The sequence below is a fragment of the Pygocentrus nattereri genome, chromosome 2, assembly GCF_015220715.1.
Source record: "Pygocentrus nattereri isolate fPygNat1 chromosome 2, fPygNat1.pri, whole genome shotgun sequence".
Lineage (NCBI taxonomy): Eukaryota > Metazoa > Chordata > Actinopteri > Characiformes > Serrasalmidae > Pygocentrus > Pygocentrus nattereri.
The window spans coordinates 36910498-36938154 of record NC_051212.1 but is presented as its reverse complement, the minus strand read 5'-3'; the positions used below and the strand labels follow the sequence as shown (position 1 = coordinate 36938154).

The 27657-nt window shown below is 39.0% G+C and overlaps 1 protein-coding gene across 3 annotated transcripts in view; it reads right to left on the bottom strand.

Annotated features, from left to right (window-relative positions):
* cacnb2b (calcium channel, voltage-dependent, beta 2b) overlaps positions 1-27657 on the bottom strand; it is a 63887-nt gene that overhangs the window by 17917 nt on the left and 18313 nt on the right. For 2 of the 3 annotated variants that reach the window (XM_017714185.2, XM_017714186.2), the window contains exon 2: positions 5663-5740. In XM_017714185.2, the coding sequence (XP_017569674.1) occupies positions 5663-5740 (78 nt within the window). Of the gene's footprint in view, positions 1-5662; positions 5741-24462; positions 24872-27657 lie in introns of those variants that run through there. The other variant, XM_017714187.2, reaches the window with a different exon arrangement.

Genomic DNA, 27657 nt, shown 5'->3' with positions numbered 1-27657 from the left:
CTGACAGACACAGACAACCTTTCCCTGAAGAGTGGACAACTACATTTTAATGCTCATGGTTTTGGATGTCAAATAAGCACATATAGGTGTCTAATGGTCACTTAATGTCTAATGTCTAATCTACCTTTACTCTTCTTCTGAGATGTAAACAAAGTCATTCAGAGTGGTTCAATGTGGAATATGTTCTTAATAAACTAATTCAAATTTCTTTACAGTATTCATGATAGGAGCCAGAGGTCAAGAGCTTTAAACCTACACAAGTCTTCAGTTTTTATATATAATGTTCATAATAATAAAATAATGGTAAATCTAACTGCGACCCTGTCTGGCCTAGCGGTCACCGATGATGGATGGATGGATGGATGGATGGATGGATGGATGGATGGATGGATGGATGGATGGTAAATCTATAAAAAAAGATTTCTTTGGGGACTATTTGGCTTATAACACCCTGCTTGTACTTCTCCAGCATGAATGGATTTAAAACTATGTTTCAGGCTCAATACTGTCATAAAACATTTCATGTAATAACTTTCTGTGAAGTGGCTTTTTAAGGCAGTAAATGCAGACATCTCATTCCTATCAACATCACAGTAAACAACTGTAGAGTGAAACTGTAAGTTTCTCTAGGAAATAGATTTTCACACCAAACCACTTTTGGTGACTTTGTTGACACTATAAACATTGAATTTTGAATTGAAATTTGAATTATGAAAAATCAGCAGAATCCCCCTTTAACAGGTTTTTGGCTCCTTACAATCTGTATCAGAACTGGTGGTGAAATTTTCATATCCGTCAGGCCCTAGTTTAGACCAGCAGTGGGGACACTGAGACAGAAACACTGCTGCGCTCAGCATCTAAGCACCCATGTGCTGCATTGCCTATGGCACAGTACTAATTATATCTCTCATTCATTTCATTACAGACCAGATGAAATGCATGAGTTAATTTTCAAAGGGCTCCAGAGTGGGCCAGTTACGGGACACACAGTCAAGCTGAAACTATAGAGCTTAAGGTATACATGTGCTCAGGAAGGTATGGGAGACCACATGTGCTCATTGTAGCATTATCAGACCCCCTCTAGGCCTAACTCTGAACTGTTATATGATTTTGAGTGGGGGTGTGGGGGGAAGGGAAAAACTAGAATAACTGAGTTATGTATGGCCCTCTGAAGGCCATTTTTTACATGCTATATATTGTTCTTCCTGTCAAAGAAGAGCTTTTTTGACTGGGCAGTCATAGGCTGGAGGTTAGGGAACCGGCAACCTTTCGATCCCATGAGCCAACAATACGTGCCTGAGGGGCCCTGAGCAAGACACCTAACCCCCAACTGCTCCCTGGGCGCTGCAGATAGGGCTGCCCACCGCTCCGGGCAAGTGTGATCACTGCCCCCTAGTGTGTGTCTTCACTAGTGTGTATGTGGTGTTTCACTGCACAGATGGGTTGAATGCGGAGGTGAAATTTCCCCATTGTGGGACTAATAAGGATTTCTTAATCAAAGGAACATTTAATTATATTAAAGCATAATTTACATCTGAAAACATGATCATTTAAAGGAAGATCGTATTTATACATTTTATTACAAATATTTGCATCATTCTGGAGAGAGTTATATTAAGAATCCAGCAAAGTTTGATCGAAATAAACAAAAACAAATGGAGATACAAATAAAATACAGCTCAAAAATCTGTCTGGGTCCCAAATATTCTAATAAGAATGTTTGATTGACATCTCTCTGTCCAGCACTACCAGCCTGCTCTGTCACTGTAGCAGGATCTAAACAAAGAAATGAGTGAATCAAACTCTATATATGCACGTACAGTTGTAGGTTATTTATAGGGAAACACCTTTAAGTAGGTAAGGTTCTCATTCACTTTACTGCTGGATGTGCATCCAAGAAATGTACACTCATGGAATGCTGGCATGGCCACTTGGATGGATTTACAGAGGAGCAAACAAACGAACAGATGGTCGGAATGCTGGCGTAACCACTTTGGTGAAAAGATGAACAAATAAAAAGACACACAAACAGACAGACAGATGAGATAACATGATGGCTTTGTGATACTTCCTAGGTCAGCTTTCACTTGGTTGTTATCTTTCGGTTGATAAGTTGCTCAGAGTCTTACAAAGTAACATGGTGGGAAACACATAGTTTCCCAAGATTAGGACCACTCAGTTCTGAATCCAAAGAATTTTGGTGAAATACAATGGTCACTTACTGGACACTTAAAAGGTATTCATATAGCATAATCTGTTCCTCCCTAATTGGATTATGAAGAAAAAAGATTCCAAGGGGCTTTAACAGCTCCATGCAGTTTAAAGCAAGCGTGTGATGATATAGGCCTCTGATTAGTCTTGCAGAGGCCGGGGACAACAATGAGAAATTTTGGGCTGTATGTGGATTTTTTATGGTGGCTTGTCTAAAATTTCTAAACCAAGTACGGGATGATGGTGCATTAGTCAACATTGTCCAACAGACAACAGGCCTGTTGTTAGTCCATGGCTGTAACATAAGTTAGCAAGCGCCTCCTCACAGATATTGCAGACTGTTTTCTTGGTGCTTTGTGCCTAACAATATACATGTGGTGGAACTGGTGAAACACATATGCTGTCCGAATAGCCCTTCTTTGCAGTAAATGACAAGTATTATACTAAAACTTAAAAACTTAAGATGTTTAATGTTCCATTTAGAACAAAGTCAAATGTCAACATTCTGGCAACCAAGCTGTTAATTGCCCCAATTTGGAGGGTGAGGGGAGCAAGGTGGCTGAACTAGGACAAGACATTGCTTATTCAGTTTAATTAAAAAACACCTCAGGGAATACATGGAAGGAGGCAGGGGTATTCTCTGAGTTTTTAGAGGAAGGCTAACAACCTGTCAGTCAAAGAGCTCTAATGAACATGGTTAGATGGGCCTATATCCGCCTTAACAGATGAGGAAGTTTTAAAAAGGACAAGTTTCAGAATTAACACTTTTGTGCAGAAGTAAAAAAAAATAGTTCATCACATCTATTTTCGATGGCATAAAGCTGAAAATTCATAGACTTCAGTCATGAATACTTTTGACTTTAGTCACCTTGAATAAATGTTTCTGACTTCTACAATAAGCCATTAATGATTTAAATTGAGGACTAAATGTATGCTCACACTTCAGAACCCAACGAAAGCAAAGACGGAGGCTGAGACAGCATCTGGATATGGTGCTCTAGTATTACCACTGCTTCCTTCTGACATATGTGATGCATTACCATAACCAATGTTAAAGCCTTTTGCATTACAATTGCTAAAGTGACATGTGTTTTTAGGGAGAATTTCATGGCTTGCTGAGGTTTTTTTTCTCTAAAACGGTTTGGTAGGCTTTGTTGGAGAGAGAAGAAACATGTCAATATAATTTTCTCCAAACCACTTGCTTTACAAAAGAATAAAAGACATGATATGATGGATTTTGTTTAATATGAGCAGGGACATGAACATCCAGGGTAAAAATGTTTTATTTTGATTTCAGTTTGATTTTCATGCTGGTGTCTACAAATTTACGAAAAGGTTATTTTTTCCTTCCAAAACACGGTGCTTCTGCAAGGACTTCTTGCTACCTCATCAATTTACTGTATTTAATTAAATGAGTTATCTGAGGGTCAGCAGGAAGTTCTGTTTAGATAGTCCCTTATATTAGCTACTGTAGCATTGTTAGGCTGCCTAACTAACTAAGAATTCACTTAATAACTAGCTATACACTGGTGCTTGAAATTTTGTGAATCCTCTAGAATTTTCTGAATTTACACAAAAAAACCTAAAATTTGGTGAGGTGTCCATCTAAGTAATACCAATAGATAAAGAGAAATAATACAAACAAGTATATCATTTTCCATTAATTTATTAACTAAAATGCTCCAATATTAAATGTCTTTTTTGGCAAAGGTATGTTTGGTATGAGTCATAATTGAGATCAGGTGGTTCAATCAATTGGAGTGTGGGTGATCCTGTCTCCTTTACAAAACATCAACTTCAGCCACTATTCAAAAAGAAGAACATTGCTCTCTTGTTTAAAGTTTGCTAAAGACCATGTAGATGAGCCAAAAGACTATAGAAAGAATCTTATGTGCACTCATAATGTCAAAATAGATCAACAATGTGTTGGGCAAAAATCCAACATTGTATTTCAGCATAAGTGCTTCATTCAACAGTGAAACATGGTGGTGGCAGTATTATAGTTTGGGGCTATTTTGCTGCAATTGCACCATGAAAGCTTGCTATCATGTAATGGAAAATTTTACAGAAGAGCATCCATCCATGAACTGAAATTCAACAGGTCTTGCAGCAAGACAATGACCCTAAACAACAGCAGGGATGGACCAGCCAATGGGAGAACTGGGACAGTTTCTAGTGGTCCGCTATGTTCGTGGCCCACTGAGAGGGTGAGAAAGAAAAAATGAATGGTTGGTCTAATGTAGCCCTATAAAAAATGAATGGATGGTAGAGTGAGGAGCAGTAGGATCAAAGTGCAAAAAGGGTAAGTTGTACATTAAGACTACAGATGGCCCGTTTAATGTCAATATACTATCACACACTGGATAATTAAACAGCTACAACCCCAATTCCAATGAAGTTGGGACGTTGTGTAAAACATAAATAAAAACAGAATAAGATGATTTGCAAATCCTTTTCAACCTATATTCACTTGAATACACTACAAAGACAAGATATTTAATGTTCAAACAGATAAACTTTATTGTTTTTTGCAAATATTCACTTTGTAGTGTATTCAATTGAATATAGGTTGAAAAGGATTTGCAAATCATCTTATTCTGTTTTTATTTATGTTTTAAACAACGTCCCAACTTCATTGGAATTGGGGTTGTAGATACCTGCCAGTCATGTGCGTTCTCAGCCAAGCTACAGCATCTTTGATGTTTCAGGAGAGCTGTAGTTGTTCACAGTATTGGGAGATGGGGTGGGGGTGCAGGGTGGAGACCGTCTAGGGCTGAATTTAGTTCTCAGTCCAGCCCTGTACACCAATCAGTCTACCAAAAAATGATTGAAGAAGAAGATAAAATGTGCTTTGGAATGCCTGACTCAAAGTCCAGATCTCAGTCCAATAGAAATGTTGTGGTAGATCCAGAAGATTTCATGTAAAGCCCACCTATATCATTCAGTTAAAGCAGTTCTGTCATGACGAATGAGACAAAATTCCTCCATGTCAATGTGTTGGACTGATCAACAGTTTCAGGAAATGTGTAGTTGAACTGGAGGGTCACCTCAGTTGCTGAGAGAGGAGCTTCACATGCTTTTTCCAACAAAGGCATTTACTGTTGCACCACTTTGTTCAGTAAATTAATGAAAAGCTATATAATTGTTTGTGTTGTTTGTTTTACTGATTTCTTTTTCTCTATTCTTATGACTTAGATGAAGATCTGATCACATTTTAGGTCAGATTTATGTAGAAATTCAGAGCATCCTAAAGGGTTCACAAATATCACCAGCTGTAGATGTAAATTATAGATAAGGTCAAGTCTGTCCATTCTGAGCTATGTGTGACTTGACTTTGTTTCAGGGACAGCTTTCAGACTACATGTGCAAAACTACTAAATGTCACAACCTGTGATTATCAGCAACAGTACGTATATGTGCACCAGGGCAGCTAGCAAGAAATGTAGCGTACCTTGGCCTTCTCCAGCTGAACCTGAGCATTCTTCTCCTTCTCCTCAGCGGCCCCTGAGTCCTGACGGTCCGCCGAACCCTAACCCAGAAGAACACCAGCAGATAAGACAGACTGGATTAGAAAACTGAAGACATGCAAATGCAAACAACAAAGCAGGAAGTGGAAATTAAACTGGACGGCAAGTGTTTGATGGGCACATAAAGAGACACAGGGAATGTTTACTGGAAAGTGAAAAACACAGTTTCCTGGAATGTTTTCTGACTCTCAGATATGTTTAAACTCTTCTGATATGCACTGTCCCAGCCTGTTACTCTCCTACAGGAGCTCTCCTCTCCACATCAAGGGGAGACAAAAGAAACAGAAGTGATTAGAAACTGACCTGAATTTCATGTTGTCTCCACAACTTAAACAACCGCTAACGTCCACTTAACGGGTAAGTGATAAAATGTAATAGACCCACTATATTTTTAGGATTTCACCTAAAAAGTCATTTCTAGGTTAACAGTAACACCAAGTCTGAAAACTTTAGGGTGGCTCTCATATCCGGCGTAAAAGTCAAGTTTGACTGTTCCACTGGTGCATTAATTAAGTAATCAAGTGGCATCAAGTTGTGGCATGGCACTTGCTACTAACATGTTTGTTATAAAATGTTTGTATTTTGTACCTATGGACAAGGAACACTGTAGCAAGTTAGAGAAGTCAGCCAGTACCAACATTTAACGGAGACTGTTATGCTAAATATTTGAACATGGCTTACATGATGGCAACATCTACAGCACACTCAGTTTGTGAAATGTTGCCACTGGCCTAATGAAACATTTTTATAACTCATAACTCAGTGACCATTAAGGTGCTAGTTAGCCGTGCATCTCACAGTGCAGTGAGTGCACACATGATGCAGCAAGACAGCTATATTTAGCTAGCTAGCTTTCTTCCCTGCTAGATATAGGAATATCTAGATATAGGAATATCTCAGTATAGACCAGTTTGACATCACCAGCAAAAACTTAGCATATCGCTGTTGTTGGAACAAAACCTTGTATCTCCAAAATTATAGCTTTACAGGGAAAGGGAAAAACCTTACTTTTAATCTAATGGAACCAGACTTTTTTTCCAAGTAATTTTGGGCCATTTCTTTTGGTCCATTCTTCATGAAATGTATATATAATGTAAAAAGCAACAGGCATTTTCCATTTATGTCAAAAACTGAAAAATGGAGATACAAGGTTTTCTTCCAACAGCAGTGATATGTTGTGTTTTGATGCTGGTGTGCTAGTCAACCAGCATGACCATGCTGGAGTGACCAGCTAAACCAAAACCTGACCAGCAATAGACCAGACCAGGTTAGACTAGCATGAAATGCTTGCAGGCTGGTGTTGTTTTTTCAGGAAGGTTTCTCACCATTTTCTTTGGTGTCATAGGCCGATCTAGTGTGCTCTCAGAAGAACAACACTGAGTTGATTTCAGCAAAGGATTTCATAGAAGTTGGTGTTTTTAAGCTATATGTAGGACATGCTAGTCAGCTACACAGCTGGCAAACCCTTTCAACTGAAAATCTGATGATGGTCTCATTAAAAACAACTGATGCTTTATAGTAATTTTGTCATATGCTGAACATGGAATATATATTAAATAATACATTTTTTATTCAGTATGCATTACCTGCCGCAACACTAAGGTATTCAGTGAATAATAATAAATACCCAACCATGTTTTATAGGGTCCTATTGGGCAGTACTGAAACCTCCTGTGCAACCACTGCAGTGAATATCAGCTTCAAGAGGACCACATTTTGTCACAGATAAAGCAAAGCTGTCTGCATTTGACATTTCCTGTGATGGCATGAGCTGGTTAAATCAGGGATGTGCTCACTCCAGCATGTAGGCAATGGCTGTGACTGCGCTGTGGCATAAATGATCCCAAGAATTATCCTTCAGGAATCCTTCATTGCAAATTTTATTGCGAACTGTAGGCGAAGGGCATTACACAAAGGACGCATTGTGTTGTCAAGCAATAAGAACTCAAGGTGGAGTCATGTGGCCTTGACTGGACGAGGTTGTTAGGTTATAAAGTGATATGAGATGCTCCATGTATTTTCTTTTCCTATTCTGCCATTATGAAGTGCTGGTCTTGTGCCAGACCGAAGGCAATACTTGATAGATTTAAGTTCTGTTATGTTTTCAGAGTATCAAGCCCTATATTTCTCTTCTTCTGTGTCAACTTTTTCTCTTCTTTCGTTCTGTGTACATTCACACACAAAGTTATTCCTCCTGTGGTAGATACTGTCCTGCATGATGCCATTTTGATGATATGGAAAATCAGGTTAAGTGAAGTTTGCTGGTAATGTGATATCATTAAAAAAAAAAGCTGCAAAATGTGTGAAAGGCATCCAAAACAGAGTATATGATGAGTAATAACACATACATCACAGCAGACCGAAAGAAAACTAGTGTATCAAAGAGTACTGGACTGTTTGTGGTCCAGATAGAGATAGTGCCAATGATCATATTCACATTGATAAGGAATAGGAGAAGGTCCTATTGCTATCTGAAGGGCCAGAAATTAGTACAAATGATTAGTGCTGGATGATACACCTATAACGTCTATTGTCTACATGTAATTGATATCACGTAGTCTAATAAGGAAAATCACGTGATGTGCAATGTAATACCGTTAAATAAAAAGAAAATGGGTCTATAAAATAAGTTTGCAGTACAGAAGGTGAATGTGATGCTGGACAGGAATTTGAGGCTAGGGTCAAGGTTACTCCTATGATTGACACATCTAACAAATGAATTACCTAGTGAAAGCATTTATTTAATACTATTACATAGTTAACTATATGTCCAAAAGTAGGTCACTATCCACAGAGCAAAGCATCAACTAGCCTTGATACAAAGCCCCCCCAGCACTGGACTGTGGAGCAGGGCAACTGTGTTTTCTGGAGTGATGGAGCTCCATCCAAGTGGTGTTTGTGATCCAGAGCTGATCATCCAACATCTGTAGCTGACCTCACTAATGCTCTTGTTGCTGAATGCAATCAAATTCTAACAGCAATTTTCCAACATCTAATGTAAAGCCTTCCCAAATGAGTAGAGGCTGTTACTGCAGCAATAGACAAACTCCCTATTAATTCCCTTGATTTCAGAAGAAATGTTAAGCAGTTGAAACTTTTGGAAACATAATGTATCTTTTATGGCTGGTTTTGAGGTTACATGTGCAGAAAGTGTCAACAGCACAGTAAATCACAAGCACCAAAGTGTACTGAAGGATCATGAAACTATCAAGAATGGTCAGTAGAGTGGCAATCGTCATATTCTCACTGAGAAGGCTGGTCAGAAGGCCGTACTGCTGTGTGGCCAGAGACTTATTACACTGAGATATGACTAATGTTGGGCTGTAAATCGTATGGTTGTCTTCCATTCTAATATTGATTTTCAGTTGTTGTGATATTGATAATTCAAATACATAAATAATGTGTACAGCATTCAAAAGTTTCAAATCACTGTTCACAAGTTTGTGGATCAATGTTTTAAAATAAAATAACAACAATTTTGTTGCGGAATGAAATTGTAACCTTCGTAGGAAGCCATGAAGCTGTAATTGAAGATGAAGAATGGTCAACAGACCTGAAGAGGACTCTGTAAAGTCCAAGACTGATATATAACATCAAGGAGAAAGTTATAATAAAATTATAATGCATGTTTTTTCAAAAGTGATACAAAATGACTGAAAACAGTAACTTCAGTAATTTGAAAATACTCAAAATATTGAACAAAATGTCTTAAAATACCCTTTGATGTCTAATTTATAATGTTTACATCTACACTACATAAGTATTTTTTCTATAACAACAAAAATGAGCAATCTGACAAATCCAAACTGTGGAACAGTATTATATTAAAAAATAGCATATTAATGTGCTTTCTTTCTGATTAACATTAACAATACAGAATAAGTACAATAATAAATGAATATAAAAACAAATATAGTCCAGCAGTGCAATTAAATCAAGCTATACCAACATCAGCTTTTTGACAGACAGCATTTTAGCATAGAGTTCCATCTCTCTGGAAGCACGTGTTCATTCTTTTTGCAAACTTAAATATGATATAAAATTGTGACAGATTAAGATTTCCTGATGTCATGATACCAAAGCGCCCAACTCTTGCAATGACTACACTCAAACTGCAGCAAATAAAAACGCTGCTTCTCAAAAGCAGTGCTCAAAATGAACTGGTACGTTCGACAAGCTTATATTACCTGAGGATACAGTGAGAACATATGCACAGAACACATGGCTAATTAGGGAATAAAGAGTGAGGATGAAAATGAGGAAGAATAGAAAATAAAAGGAGCTTATACAGGAGGAGGAGAACAGAGAGGGCCTTTTCCCAAAGGGCACAGCCATGTAGAGGAGCCTTTGCTTTTGTTTACTCTTGTATGCCATAGACATCTGTTCACCCAGCACCATGTCTCCTGCTACTCCATGTCACGCAGAGCGCAGTACAAAACGCTGCTGAATTATTAAACAACTCTACATTCACAAAGAGGTCGCCAGTGTTTTCCAGACCCCTACAAAGCCCTGTTCTCTCCACTCTAGTGCATCCAACCAGTCAACTGTCACGCTAATTTGATTACACGGTCAGCAGACATAGCAGGAAGTTCCACAGGAGTCATGCTGAAGGGCTTCTGTTTCTTTGGAACACCTCCTGAAAGAGATTCTAAGCTCAGAACTATTAGCTCAGCTCTTTCAGTCAGACTCCAGCGTGCTCTTCAGCTGTCTTGCAGAAGCGTCTGCAGTCAAGATATCAGAGCTCACAATGTGTCTCTGCCAGCCAGCTAAGCCCTGGAGAATTAACCTGACATGTCTTTGCAAACATCTCATAGAGTTCAGTTAAGGATAAGACATTGAGGGATTTCAGAACTTGTTGATGTATATTTTATTCTAGCAGATATCTTCGGTAGATTAGGCTCTGCTCACACAATGGATCAGATTTGTTTCTTGTAAATGACTTTTCAGACTTTACATTTCAAGTTACAGGTAACCAAGTTTGATTTGTATGATCAGAACAGGGGTCAGCAACATGTGACTCTTTTACTGCCCCGTTGTGGCTCCACAGCAGAATTGCATTTTTAGTCACAAATAATCCTGCTATGCAGTAAAATAAAGTGATGCTGATCATTCTAACACAGTTTTAACAATAAATGGTCATAAAAGCTGGAGTTAATGTAGCCTGGCTATAACTGCTAATTCACCTTTTAACCCTGAAGGCTGTCCCACAGACTGCTGGTCACTGTAGCGATGCAGCCAACAGTGTTGCCTAGCTAGCACCTAACCAAAAGGCAAAGAGAAAGATTTAAGACAATAATTTGGAGACTAATGGACTTATTTGCATTTATTATCACTCCAGCTGGTTTCCTGATACATTTAGTCTGCAATGAGAAATTGTCAAACATTAAAAAGTTGCAAAGCTAAAATCAGCTCTTATTCACCAGCATCTTGTTGGAATTTTCCTGTTCCACTGTAAATGCTGCAGCAGTTACACATTTAAGGTGGAAGAGGAAAATTAGCGTGCAACACACACTGACACACTACCACCACATCAGTGTTACTGCAGTGCTGAGAATGATCCACCACCCAAATACCTGCTCTGAGGTGTTCCTTTGGGGGTCCTGACCACTGATGAACAGGGTAAAAGGGGCTAACAAAATATGCAGAGAAGAAACGGTCTGTAATTGTGGAACTACAGAGTGCACCTATATGTAAAGTGCAGCTGAGGAAATAGACAATGATTGTAGATACAGACAGGTGGTCTTAATATTATGGCTGATTGTTGTGGTTGTCAGGACTGAGGAAGTTAAATCCGTTTTTTTTCACACAGTAGTGCCCCTCCATGTAAATGGGTTCTTACTAAATTCAACAGCTTTGCATAACTATAATGTTTTACTAACAGGCTGTTGCTGAATATACTAAAAGGTACATATTTGCACCTATGCTAGCTAGTTATACTACAGTATTTGTAGTTTAATATTATTAATCAGCTGAAATCATGTGAAAAACAGAGCGAAAGTGCAAAAGCTTTGACACCTTTTGAATCACATACCAAGAAAAGTATGAAGGCTCCAGTATCTATGGGGATGTTGGAAGGTTCCCCTGACTGCAAAGAACACCAGAGAACTTCTGCTGATTCCTTTGGCTTTCTTAGACTGAATAGATTAGTGATTTGGCGAAGTAGGCCGAAGAGTTGATTTTTACACTTTCTGGCCTACTTTAAATGATCTCTTCTGCCCTGTACAGTCTTGCGGACTCACTAGAGGGGAGTTGACAGAAAATTTTACAGCCTTAATTAAAGTCTCTATTATATTACTTTAAAGTTTAGGAAATCTAAGACACTTGAAATATAGATGATATGAGAGTTCATTTCATTACTGGTCCTGAATGACATACATTCATTTCTGGAAATAATACAGATGGAGCCAGTCTATTATAGCAATCAGTCCTCAACAGAGACGAGCTTAAGCTGAACTGCATATAAGCATTCATTTTTCATGACAGTAAGACCAGTTTTCTTCACTCAGAAGGAATTTGCCAGCTAGACACACTTAGAGTGAAGAAAACTAACTGATTATTTATGTATTATACTGCTGTCAATTATATTGATGACTGAAAATGTTCTAGCTGGTGTTCTGAAACAGCAGCCTGGGGTCTCAGAGATATAATATCCTATGCTAACCTATGGATGTTGAATGAATGTTACAGTGTTACAGTTACAGTTACAATGTTACAGTGTTACAGAAAATAAACAGTAGTTGTACAGAAGTGTGTTCTATTTAGAGGAGTGGAACTTCAACAAAATGTGCCATATGACCAGGGGCGCCAAATCTTTTACATATGATTGTGTATCTTCAAAGGATAAGCAATTTAGTAAATGTCTGTGTGTGTGTGTGTGTGTGTGTGTGTGTGCACGCATTGGTTTTAAACTTGACTCAGATAGTCATCTTTTCCCCCCACTTTCAACAAAAATTAAAAAAAAAAAAAAAGTTTGTGGTGACATTACTTTATGGACTTGACGTATCAATGAAGGGCTCTTATGCAAATGCAAAAGTTTGAACACCCCTGATCAAATCACAGGTTAATAATGAAAGATGGTGAGATCTGTAAAGAGCAACCCAAAAACAGTCAGTGGCATCACCAAAAATCTCCACAAGACAGGGGTGAAGGTATCACAATCCACCTCCTGAATATTTCACAAGCAGAATCATAGAAGCCATTCCACAAGATATAAACCACTCACCGGCAGTAAGACTCATCTGAAAGATTGGAATTCACAAATAAATAAATTCTGGAACAGAGTTGTGTGGGCTGAAGAGATCTTAAGTGATGAAAAAAGGCCAAAATGAGAGGAAAGAAATCATCTGCTCACAATCTAAAATGCACAAGCTCACTAGTCAAGCATGGTGGAGGTAGTGCCATGGTTTGAGCTTGCATGGCTGCTTCTGGAACAGGCTCACTAAGCTTTATTGATGATGTACGTCATGATGGTAGCAGCAAAATTAATTCAGAAGTCTACAGAATATTCTGTCTGCAAATTTATTGAGAAATGCCTCTAATCTAATTGGGAGAAACTTCATAATGCACTAAGACAATGACCCAAAACTGAAACTGAAAGTGAAAGTGAAAGATTTTAGTCATTCACCAGAGTTTAACTCAACTGAGCATGCATTTCGCCTCCTAAAGAAGAAACTGAAGGCAGAAAGCCCCTTCATCTAATGCACTGAATTAGTCAAAACAGGTGTGTTTAATGAGGCAGAACCCTGAAGTCTGCAGTGCTGTGGTCTACAAAGACTGGAGAGCGACATGTGCAGTAGGGGGCATTTATTAAATTACTTAAGATGCCCCTATATAGTCCACTCACTAGGTACTGGAACACCTATCATGTCATGTTAGGTGGGATAATCTGATGCTGCTGACCATCAGTTTCAAAGCAGCACACATGGAGACATTGGCTATAATATCACACTTTTCACCCTGCATGACTCAGAATGAATTGAAATGGCATGTTTCACTGTCAGCTCCAAATAAGGTAAAACAAGTGAAAAACAGGCCTAGATATTTTAACTTGTGGATGACTCTAACAGCAAATGAGCCAGAGTTATTCTGTGATTTCTCTGTTGCGTGGCAACTGGCGCAATGTTTCATGGACTGTGTTATAAGGCAGTGTTGCCTTTGAATAAATGTACATTTTAATAAAAATGTGTTCATTAAAAAGACAAGCCTTATAATTGTAATATAGCCCACCATTGGGTGAAAATGACTCTGTGCAGATCCAATTACCGAAACAACCAGTAAATTCTTCTACTCATTATTGTCTGGCTGGAATGCTGATCCGATTTTGTGAAAAGTGCTCTAAAAATTGAACTGAAATGAAATAAACTGAACAGAACATCTCTCTCTCTTTCATTAAGCTGCAAAATACTGAACCGTGACCTAGACGTTACAAACAAACATGATCTTTTATATGCAACTTTAAGGAGCCCATGCAGTACATTTTCTAATATTTAATTAATTATTAAATATCCTTTTATAATAGGGAAAATTGTTCACAGTGGAGGTGACAGGAACCAGACATCTGAGTTCCCTAAAAAAACATCCCAGAACGTTATTATATAAAATCATTACGAATACACAGTTTGAGATTATTTTGCAAAGTTTCAAGAGAATATTTAGGTCATTTGTAAACAAATTCATGACAGAGAGGTACATAAAGGCATTCTAAGGCATTTTCTCCAATATGAAAATTATGTGTAAAAATTCTGAAGATATGTAGGTTTACGGGGTGTGTCCGATATATAAAACAGCTATATTTGCATTCTGTAGATAATGATCCCTGGTTCCTATCACCACCGTTGTAAAGAAATCAGTATGTTTGTCCAGAATAAAGCGTTTCAAATATGTTTGGATTTATCACTTTATTAAAGTTATCAACATTACTTGCAAAACCTCAGAAGACACTGGTCATTTTGGATAGTAAATAAAATGGCTATATTTGCACCTCTGATCCTTACTACCCCCACAAGTTTCTCCACAAAGCGCCACTTCACATCAATCCACCCCGAATTACTTGTAAGCGATTGAATTATGCAGAAACTGATGTTGATGAAATTCTCTTTTAACACTACCATATACCCTGCACTATGCCTCATTAAAAAAAGTCTGAAACACTCTTTATATTTCAATATATGAATAGGCAAAGCTTAACTGTTGTAGAATGAATAGACACATGTAAATGTGGTGTTTCTCATAACATTCCAAACTCAATGAATTCAAAACAAGCCGGTGTGCAGCTTTTTCATATATGGACAGTATGGAGTGTTTAGTGAATAGAATACAGAGCTGATTTAGGGAGATAGTTGGTTGAAATGTATTATGGCCTTTACCACTTGTACCAAAATATAGTCTATAAACATCACAGCACTAAGCTTTGTGCTGAATTTGTTATGTAATAATTCACAAATCTACAGAATGGTAACCTAAAAAGAAAATACTGCAGCACATGATGCTGAGAGAAGCTACCCTTTTGCCCTGCTCTGGGAGCACACAGCCATCCAACTGTTCTGCTGAATGATCAAGATTAGGATTTGGCTAAGACAAGCTCATCCTACACACAATCAAATAATGATGTTGCCATGGACACATGGACAAGACAAGAAAATGTACATGTCAAGTCATTTCATTTTCTAGCACAGCAAAATATGTCGTATCCTTGGAAGTTTACATAATGTGAAATAGACCAGTATATATATGGGTTGTCATTATATATGAGTTGTAATTAACATTAACAATATACATACATATATATGACCTTCAGAGTAGCTCAAGAACAGCGTAGAGAGCTTCATGGCATGGGTTTCCATGGCTGAGCGGCTGCAGCCAGGCCTTACATCACCAAGCGTTGAATGCAGTGGTGTAAAGCACCGTCACTGAACTCTAGAGCACTGGAGACGTGTTCTCTGGAGTGACGAATCACGCTTCTCCATCTGGCAATTCGATGGACGAGTTTGGGTTTGGCGGTTGCCAGGTGAACTGTACTTGTCTGGTGTGGTGTTGTTTTTCAGGAGTTGGGCTCGGCCCCTTAGTTCCAGTCAAAGGAACTCTTAATGCTTCAGATTTTGGATTAAGAATGGGATGTCACTCAAGTTCATATGTGTGTGAAGGCAGATGAGCAAATATTTTTGGAAATTATATATTGACATTATATATTAACAAGACGTTTTTGGTTGTATGTACATACATATATATATATATATATATATATATATATATATATATATATATATATATATATATGCTGATCAGCCATAACTCATACATAAGAGTGTAGTCCATCTGTTTCGCTGCATACTTTGTTAGCCCCTTTTTACCCTGTTCTTCAGTGGTCAGGACCCCACAGGACCACCACAGAGCAAGTATTATTAGGGTGGTGGATTATTCTCAGCACTGCAGTAACACTGATATCCTGGTGGTGTGTTAGTGTATGTTACGCTGGTCTGAGTGGAGTTTTTAAACACCTCAGTGTCACAGTTGGACTGAGAATAGTCCACCAGCCAAAAACATTCAGCTAACAATTTCCTGTGGGCAGCGTCCTGTGACCACTGATGAAGGACTAGAGGAAGACCCACAAATTATGCAGCAACAGATGAGCTATCTCTGACTTTACATCTACAAGGTGGATCAACAAAGTATGTCTAATACAGTGGACAGTGAGTGGACGCAGTGTTTAAAAACTGCAGTAGCACTATCTGATCCACTCATTCCAGCACTCAGCAGCAATCATGCTAACATTCTAATGCCCAAAACCTTAAAATTCTAGGCTTATTACATACTAAAGCTTATTATTCAGTAACTACAGGGACTTCAATGCACACTGGTTCAGCTATTCCTAGTTATAGAAGTGTGTAGTAAAATTTGGGCCTTTAATTTGGGCTCTGGCCATTAAAAGGTTACAGGAAGAATGGAAATATACAGGCAATGAAGGAAGATCCCGCACAAATGGTTAGAAACTCTATTCATCCCCCATTCACCGATAACTCGCCTGTGCCTCTGGCATTTTGCAGTCATATTACTGATATAATAGGATGAGTAAGAAGTGGCCAGGCTTCATTTTAAACCAACTCTGTGCTTCTTCGGTCATCGTTTGACGGTGTCCTAAATCAGATGCATAGTTGTTCATATGTCATTTAGGACTTCCCCCAGCACTGACAGAGTCTGGACTGAGTCATACGTTTTTAGCTACTTAGCACATTTTTTCTTCAAATTTTTCTTTCTCTCACTCTCTGGATGAAAAAGACAGCAAGAAGGTCCTCATTTCATCCTTGCATACAGTACTTTCAGCATTTACAACAAGCTACTCAGCCTGAACTCAACTGTGACAGCATCACAGAGCCAAGCAAGAAAGATCAGTTATATCTCTGGAAGGGACTATTAAGCAATTAATACATAAGTATATATAAATCTATGTATTTCACAGGTATGTCTGCAGGGTAATCACACATTAGAGCAGGGCATCTTCATATCATGCCCTGGCTTGATCTACTCAGTCATACCTCACACTTGATAAAATGCCACCCGTCTCCCGCAGCCTGCTGTATCCTTATGGAAAATGCTCCAGTAATCTAATTAAGGCTAATTTCCTGTCTGTCACTAAACAAGCTTTGGTGGGTCACCCTGTAAATTCATGTTCACTGTAGTCATTCAAGATCACTGTCTGCACACCAAAACACCACTGTATTCATTTCATATTACAAATGACTGTGCTTGGACCATTCTATCTCAAACTGCGCTCCTACAGGAAGCAAACTATTTAAAAAAGAATTCAGTATTCAGATCTTTGATATTTATAAGGATTACATTATAATAAGTTTCAAATTCTGTAAATAATACATTTTTTGTGTAGTTTTTAACACTGAACACTTTTAAGCTCTTTTAAAGCAAAGTTTCATATATATATATATATATATATATATATATATATATACATATATATATTCAAAAAATGCTGACCCCGTATTTTTAATGTCACTGCTAAAACACAAAGAGTTTTAGCCCATAGGTGGAGCATTACTTTAGTCACACCCCTGCATTTTAGAGCAGGAAGTGAGTCAGTGTTTAACATTAAGAACTGTCACTATGGAAACACATTTCCAGTAATTAAGTAAACATTTTTGTAATTTATTGAAACATTAGAATGTTATGTGCGTACAACTGTCCAAAGCTGTGTTTGCCAGTCATGTACTGGCTCAGCAAAGCCCGAGTGGCTCAGAGAGCAACAGTGACTGCATGTTCCAACTCCTCCACAGTTATAACCCTCTCACTCTGATCAACAAAATCTACCTCTCAACAAGACATTATATCATGTTGATTTATCTGTAGTACTCTTGCTTGCCACATTCAGAGTAGTCTGCTGAAGTCATCCTCCGGTGCTGACGTTAATGATATTACTGACATTGCCGGCAAAACCTTTGTGAAGTACACTATATTTACAAAAGTATTCACTCACCCATCCAAATCATTGAATTCAAGTGTTCCAATCACTTCCAGGTGTATAAAGTCAAGCACTTTTACAAACATCTGTGAAAGAATGAGTCGCTCTCAGGAAATCATTGTGCCGTGATAGGATGCCACCTGTGCAAGTCCAGTTGTGAAATTTCCTCACTACTAAATATTCCACCGTCAACTGTCAGTGGTATTATAACAAAGTGGAAGTGATTGGGAACGACAGCAACTCAGCCATGAAGTGGTAGACCACGTAAAATGAAAGCGTAGGGTCAGCAGATGCTGAGGCACATAATGCGCAGAGCTTGCAAACTTTCTGCAGAGTCAATCACTACAGACCTCCAAACTTCATGTGGCCTTCAGATTAGTTCAAGAACAGCGTAGAGAGCTTCATGGAATGGATTTCCAAGGCTGAGCAGCTGCATCCAAGCCTTACATCACCAAGCACAATGCAAAGCATTGAATGCAGCAGTGTAAAGCCACTGGACTCATGCAGTGAAGAATGCAGTGAAGATGTGTTCTATGGAGTAACAAATTATGCTTCTCCGTCTGGCAATTCAATGGACGAGTCTAGGTTTAACAGTTGCCAGGAGAACCGTACTTGTCTGACTGCATTGTCCCAAGTGTAAAGTTTGGTGGAGGGGGGATTATGGTGTGTGGTTGTTTTTCAGGAGTCGGGCTCAACCCCTTAATTCCAGTGAAAGGAACTCTTAATGCTTCAGCAGACCAAGAGATTTTGGACAATTTCATGCTCCCAACTTTGTGGGAACAGTTTGGGGATGGCCCCCTCCTGTTCCAACATGACAGTGCACCACTGCACAAAGCAAGGTGCGTAAAGACATGGATGAGCGAGTTTGGTGTGGAAGAACTTGACTGGCCTGCACAGAGTCCTGACCTTAACCCAGTAGAGCACCTCTGGGATGAATTAGAGCGGAGACTGCAAGCCAGGACTTCTCGTCCAGCATCAGTGTCTGACCTCACACATGCACTTCTGGATGAATGGCCAAACATTCCTATAAACACACCCCTAAACCTTGTGGAAAGCCTTCCCGAGAAGAGTTGCAGATGCTATAGCTGCAAAGGGTGTGCTGACGTCATATTAAACCATAAAATAATGAATAAAATAAAATAAATACAAAAACATAAATATAAAATAAATAAAATAAAGCATTAAGAATGGGATGTCGGCAGCACGGTGGCGTGGTGGGTAGCGCTGTCGCCTCACAGCAAGGAGGGCCTGGGTTCGATTCCCCGGCCGGGTGACCGGGGTCCTCTCTGTGTGGAGTTTGCATGTTCTCCCCGTGTCTGCGTGGGTTTCCTCCGGGTTCTCCGGTTTCCTCCCACAGTCCAAAGACATGCAGTCAGGCCAATTGGACGTGCTAAATTGTCCCTAGGTGTGAGTGACTGTCTGTGTCTGTGTCTGTGTGTCTACCCTGCGATGGACTGGGGAACTGTCCAGGGTGTATCCTGCCTTCCGCCCGAAGACTGCTGGGATAGGCTCCAGCTCCCCCCCGCGACCCTGACGGAGAAGCGGCTTAGAAAATGGATGGATGGATGGATGAATGGGATGTCGCTCAAGTTCATATGTGTCTGAAGCGAATACTTTTGGCAATATAGTGTATCATGCAAATGATACTTCGATGATAAATTCATGGCCTGCCAGCAGATGGAAATAGCGTTTTATCAGGAGAACCATCGATGTAACTCACCATTTCACAACTATATTTTAACAAGAGGGATATAGAGGCAGTTACAGCAACAAGAAGTTCAGCTTCAGGCTGTTTAGACTGGAAATACAGATGAGTTGAAGGATCAAAATAGTACTGAATAGCACTGAAAGGACTAACATCATTCATAATTTATCGTCATAACAACACATTAACTTTGACACCAGTACTTGTATGTTAAATGTTCAAATATTGACCTGCATTATTTTATCCCAAATACTTTTTATTACATTACATAGTGTGACTCAGCACTATTTCAGCATAGATTTGTTACACGTTCAGATTCATTCTTTTTGTTCTTTCCAACACTGAACCAAACATTTCCAGGTGATATTGACCCAATATGGATACCTATCGACACTGATATGTCATCTCTAGTCACAGAGATTAAAAAAAAACATGATTGACATTTTGCAGCCTTGAATGATACCAGTACTGCGGTTACGATCTACCAAATAAGTAACATTACATTGTGTAGCACTAAATTGCCCACCATGTAGTACAAACCTGTGCCCTGCTGGCTTGCCTCTAGTTTTAATAGACCTTCAATGAAAGTGTCAGTCACTAAGACTCTACATTGTCTACTCCAGTCTGAAACACATGAAATGACACGCGAGTACGTGACCAGTGGGACAGAAACACAGGACTGAGCTGCACCACTAGATATGTCCTTCTCTCACACTCTCTCTCACTGCCCCTCTCCCTCATGATTGCTTTTCTGTAAGGAGATTAAGATGGCATGCGTCAATCCAGGATTTGGAGAGAAAGAGACAAATGCAAACTCCTTTTAACCGACCAGCCCTATATTGTGGAGATACAAACATTTTTCCCACAAAAGTGGCACATTTAGCTCTGATGAACAAAATGACAGAAGATACATGACACTGAAAACCATTCTATTGAATCATTGAGTGTTTCCACTGAAATAAGTCTTTTATTGAGCACAAATAGACCTTTCATCTTATATAAAAACATTTCAATTCATAATTAAAAACCTACTATGGAGCAGAATCACTATTTTGTTCTGAAGCAAGAGAGCTGTAGTGATGTGGAGCCAGACTGGTTACAAAGACAAATCTATTAGCTGTATTAATACAGAGTGTACTACATATGATTAGATTACTTTCCCTTATATTTAACCAGAACTTTCTTGAAGCCTGTTTTGTTTGGCATTAATCTGTGACAGAAGGCAATAGATGTCTTGCCCCAATGACAGATCCTAAGAGGCTTTTTCTATTCTTAGTTGCAGGTAACTCTTGTAAAGTCTTGGCCATCAAAGCAGGGCAATAGTGCACCTTACTGGGGGGAAAACTATCCGCAGCACAGGGATCTTGAATAAAACATCTGAGCATTTTCAAAGCTAGACTGAGTACAGTGTGTTATATTGTAATATGGACCATGCATGTCATTGGTTCTGAATGCTAAAATCTTCTTTTATTTACTTCCAGACAAAAACATTTATATTTGAAATTCAATGAGATTATCTACTGTATTTTTTAAATACATTAGTAAGTACCAGCTGGATAAATAGCAGTTTCTTAAAGTGTCTCCTAACATTCATCTGGAACAATTCATACATGTGTATAACATTCAAATGCACATTTTCCCTTTATTACTGTTTGTTCTGTTTTGGTGCTATAAATCTTCAATTTGTTAATTTTGGAATCAATAATGTTTCTAGAACATCTTCACTGATGTTCCCAAATACCTGGATTCACCCTGTTGCTTAAAATGAATAGATTTCCAAAAAGACCCTAGTGAATGGAGCAAAAATGACTAGTAGTAGTGTAAGTTGGTAACCAGCCCCCCAAATAACTTATCTGGACTAATAATATCACTACTTATGCAATTTCTTTACCCATAACTTTTACCCATAACCATAAATTGGTGGCATGCACCAATGTAAACATGTAATATCATGATAATTATCTCACCATTTATTGTGATTTACGATACCATCACAATATTATATCTGGAAAACAACAACAAAAATGCTAAGGCATAATAAATGTAGTGTTCTGAATGACATTCTTAATAGCAGTAATTAATTAGTGATTAGGCTAGTGTTGTAGTCAAATACACTAGCAGTGAACCAGAGTCAAGAATGACATCTGGACACATCGAGTCCATGTCAACAACAAGACTTTGTAGTAGTTGTGTTTGAGGCAAGACTGAGACCAAGAATGGCAAACCTAAGATAAGACAGAGACCAGGCAAATTGTGGAACCAATAAACATCAACAAACAAATAGCAACTTGAGATCCTCAACTGGTAGTGAACAAATTTTATTCAACCAAGTTTGTGAAGGACTCTTTTATTCTGTAAAGGCTTTGTTAATATTATTTATCAAAAAATGTTTCCTGATACTCCATCCATCAGTCTACATTACCCTGAACAATCAAGTTTGATCATTTACATTATTGAGACTGAGACCAGACTTGAGTAGTACAACACTAAGTTAGGTTAAATATATTGGAAGATTTCAGTCTGATGGCTGTTTGTATAATGGCATAGCACTTCATTCATTTCTGGAATCCTGCTTTTTCAATAGTCATCAAATGTATGATGCATGGTAGACATTCTAGCACTGAGTAGACTGATGAATCAATGTGATGGTAAGTTATTAATCTCAGTGTTACTGAGCTCTGCTAAAGCCTGAGTAGACTGATAAATCAATGTGATGATCAGTTATTAATCCCAGTGTTGCTGAGCTCTGCTAAAGCCTGAGTAGACTGATAAATCAATGTGATAAGCCAGTTATCTCTTAAGACACTCTTTTGGGGGATGATGGAACTGAACAGTTTGGTCATTAGTGGACATGCTCACACGTGATAAGCTTAGCATTGGTGTTGTACTAGACTAGAGCATGCATTTCATGGCAAGGTAAATACATAGCATTAACTGAAAATCACATAGCTATTCACTGTATAGACAAATTTACAGGATTTTGTTATTGAGATATGGCAAGTTGTTTGTTTTGTTCATGAGATAGGATTATAGGAGCAGCAGTGGACTGAAGCAGCATCAGTAATAAAAAGAATTTTGTAGCTTCATTTAAATAAGTGGATTTTCCATGAAACATGATAAAAGAAGACCCCGAGGGCAGTATGATTTTCCATGTCAATATGCCTTATCATATAGTCACCGGCCATTTTATTAGGTACACCTTGCTAGTAAAAGGTTGGACCCCCTTTTGCCTTCAGAACTGCCTTAATTCTTTGTGGCATATTTTCAACAAGGTGTTGGAAACATTCCTCAGAGATTTTGGTTGGTTATTTGAGTTACTGTTGCCTTTCTATCATCTCAAACTGGTCTGCCCGTTCTCCTCTGACCTCTCACATATTTGCTCTTTTTCGGACCGTTCTCTGTAAACCCTGGAGATGGTTGTGCATGAAAATCCCAGGAGATCAGCAGTTTCTGAAATACTCAGACCAGCCTGTCTGGCAACAACAACCACGCCACGTTCAAAGTCACTTAAATCACCTTTCTTCCCCATTCTGATGCTCGGTGTCCACTTCAGCAAGTTGTCTTGACCACCTCTACATGCCTAAATGCATTGAGTTGCGGTCATGTGATTGGCTATTTGTGTTAACAAGCACCTACAACACCTAGTAAAGTGGCCAGTGAGTGTACATTCTGAATGTATTTTGAATGTGTTTTGAATATGTTACTCTTTAATGTATTGTAATGGAATGCGTTACTCAGATTAGTGTATTCAGTATTCAGCCACAGCCATGTAGCCCAATCCTGCCTAGTAACATATTACACACATTGGTTGACATATAGCAATAATGAGAAACAAGCAAACTGCTTGTTTTGTTTTGTTTTTTTTTGTTGTTGTTTTTTCCATATTTAGGCCCATTTGACGTTTGTGCACTGCAACAGACTGAAAATATTTTAACATTACAAACTGAAAATATGTTGACTTTAAATCAATGAAATGTCTTCTCTTCAAGTAACTAGCTTCTGTAAAATGAACAAAAATGAATGAAACTATATTTCAAAGAATGAAAACTGATCCAAAGGGAATTTCTTTCCAATGAAACTCAAAAGAACTACATTGAAATGTGTCAATTTTGTTCCATTCACAATGGAACTTTATGCTGAGGTATCAAAGTCTGTATACTGAATGGAAATGTGTGGCATCGTTGAATTATGTTCATACGATTCATTTTTTGAGTGTACATAGTTACGACACTGTGTAGCCAAACTGTTTACATAAACTCAAGGAGAACATGCCAGAACATCCAGGGCCGCATCACCTACAGTCCTGCCATTGTGTAACAGCGTAAAGGCGAATGGCAGCAGAGCTCCAGAGCGGGGCTCTCAGTCTGAGTGCATTGTCCACAGCGAATAAAAGCAATGAGGCAGAGCGGCTCAGCTCGCATGGATTACAGCTGAACGCAACAGATGGCAACTCTCCTCGGATGGCACTTTCCTACCTACCTCATCACTCTCCAGTACACGCACACACACACATTACACTGCACACACGCACACAAATGGGGACATTTTACCTTTTTCTTGGGCGGCATACCGACTAAAGCGGCCTGCTTTTCGTCCCTCCACGATTAAAGCGCGCTGAGTGAATTCTACAGCTCCTCGCTCAGACTGAGAGCTGAGAGAAAGATCCGCTCTCTCCAATGTCCCTCTCTAATCCGCTCCGTCCCAGAGCCAAACTTGGGAAGCTATGTGCGCTTCAGCACCAACTTGGCGCCAATTACATCCCCAACCGTCACATTCCTCTGAAAAGCCGTTAAAAAGAGCGCGAAAGAGCACACAAAGCAGCTAGGAGGAGAGAAAGAGAGTCCATACATCAGCAGCGTGCGCTGTGAGCGCCTCTCACCCTGAGTTGTGCGTGTGAGCAGTTGTGTGTGTGCAGAGTATGAGCATGTCTGTGTGCAGAGAGTGTGTATGTGTGTGTGTTTGTGTGTGTGTGTGTGTGTTTCCCCTCCCTGAGGCTCAGCAGCGGCTTTGAGGGCTTATTCCCAAGCGGGACATCTGTTGCTCCCCACACCATCTCCCAACCTGAACTCCAGCAGAGAGGGCTGTGACCGGCACAGAGCTGACCCAGCTGACCCAGGGTGATGGTGGCTGTTCGGCTGGTTTTCAGTAATCAAATATTTATTTTTGGGTGGAGAGCATTTATAGTTTAAAAACCATGAATGTGTCCAAAAGTTTGTAGACACCTGCTTAGCCAACATTTCCTCTGAAATCAAGGGTGTTAATGGGGGGGAGTCTGTCTCCTTTTCTGCAGTAACAGCCTTTACTACAGACTCTACAGCTTTACACTAGATGTTGAACACTGCTGTGAGGACTGGATTGCATTCAGCTGCTGCAGCATAAGTAAGGTCAGATACTGAAGTTGTATGTTTAGTTCTTGAATTATGAACACCACTCCAACTCATCCTAAAGGCATTGGATGGAGCTCCATCACTTCACAGAACCTAATTCCACTCTCCACGCTCCAGTACTTGAGACTTTATACCTATATATCTCTTTACATCCCTCAAGCCTATATATATATATATATATATATATATATATATGTGTGTGTGTGTGTGTGTGTGTGTGTGTATGTGTGTGTTTATATTTAGTGCAATGTTTGTGGTTATGAGTGCAATGTATTTTCTAACATTACACTTCATCTTGTAATGATATCAAAATACTCCAAAAATACAGTTTTAAAAAGGAAAATGAAAATGGAGTAAGTAATATATTGTATGCTATGAATGTATGGAGGACTTTGATGGGCCAAATCAAGCCATGAGCCACACGCACATCTGACTAATTTGTTAGCATGACAGTCTTAGCGTGTGTGGGGTAACTGCTCTCTAACACAGCCCTGCATTATGTGACTAAACAAATTAGAAAAAGTGGAAAGTGCAGACCTGAAACTGTTGATGCTGAATAAAAATATCACATATACGCAATACATTATGTCACGACATGATTATTAAATTAGTACTTATTCATTATTTTCTGTTACTCATTTGATGGATCGTGACCTAATTCAGCAGATCTATTTCTCACGTGGCTTAGTGTCAGATCTTTCTAGATGATTCATCTAGAATCAGATCACACAGTACTACAGGTGTGTGACAAAGAGTGTGTGTGTGTGTGTGTGTGTGTGTGTGTGTGTGTGTGTGTGTGTGTGTGTGTGTGTGTGTTTCTCAGAAAACTAAACAAAAACAAAACAATGGTGTTATGCTGTATCTGTAAAAATTAACGAATTTTGACATCAGCATGTCTGTGTGTTATAATGTACTGTATGTTATGAATATATGGAGGACTTTGGTGGGCCAAATCAAACCATGAGCCACACGCACGTCTGATTAATTTGCATGACGATCTTACCGTGTGTGCGGATGTGCGTGTGTCGCTAAGTTGGAGAGCAACTCAGACACTCTGTGGACAACAGATGGGCCGAGTGTTTCCATCAGGGTTCCAAATCCCCAGAGACTTTCTTATTTTGGTGCCCAGAGAAACAGATACAGCTTTATATCAGAGTTACATAAGAGGCCGAGCTGAGCAAGCAGCTACGGCTGAAGAGCATGCAGGGAGGCTGAAGGCTATAGGTGGGCTTTCTCACGACAATCCTGACACATAGCAGGAAAACCGTGCTGCACTGCTAAGTTTGGATGCCAGCATTTCAATAAGCAAGGATTCTGTTCACTGTGTTCTGGGACTTCAGACAGAGTAGACTGCAAAACAATGATGAGCCATTGTCCTAATTGGTCACAGACATGCATACACCTGAATGGCCCATTTTATGGAAAACTGAATTTTCTCACATGTTATGTAAAAGCTTGATGTAGTAAGTAAACAATGTGTAAAAACATAAACATACAATTTGAACATACATATATATATATATATATATATATATATATATATATATGTGTGTGTGTGTGTATATCCTTCCTCTGTGCATTTACCAGTGCATTTACACACGTCCACCGGTTCAGCCTGTGGCCTCCATACACTGTGACATTTTGAATGTTTCAGTCTGGACTGTGAGACACAATACAATCAGTGCAGAAGTGAACATAGTTACATACAGTACTGTACAGAAATCAGAGAAACCTTCAGTTATTTATATATAATGTTATGTATTATTTCCAGTCATAATTGCCATTTTAATTTTTTAGCATCAGGAATATATAGGAAAATTACCTCCACAACTAAATATAATATCTTTTTTTCAGTATTTACTGCGGTCACTATCCTTTTCAGGAGACTTGCTTTCAGTTTTTTAAAGAAACTGGATCTAAAGATCCAAGAGTTCCCAAAGAAGTCAAGTCAAGGTTTATTTATATGGCACATTTTACAAAAGGTGTTGTTGCAAAGCAGCATTTTCAGAAAAATCCAGGTCCAAGCCCCCATGACTAAGCCGCTGGCGACAGTGGCAATGAAAAACTCCCTAAGAGCAAGAGGAAGAAACCTTGAGATGAACCAAGACTCAAAAGAAGAACCCATGCTCCTCTGGTTGACACTGAATAGCAAACAATAACACATTCAAAAATGCTGTAGCCTGGTCTCTGGGGTGGTCAGTCCATCATTCTGACAACACCAGCAGCTTCTTTGTTTGGTAAGCAAATGTTCTTCTATTTTGTGTGTTTCCTTTTCACAGTAATGGTTTTCTGACAGCTACACATCCTTTCAGACTCATAGTGTTGAGTTGTCTTCTTACAGTGGAAGAACGGAAACAC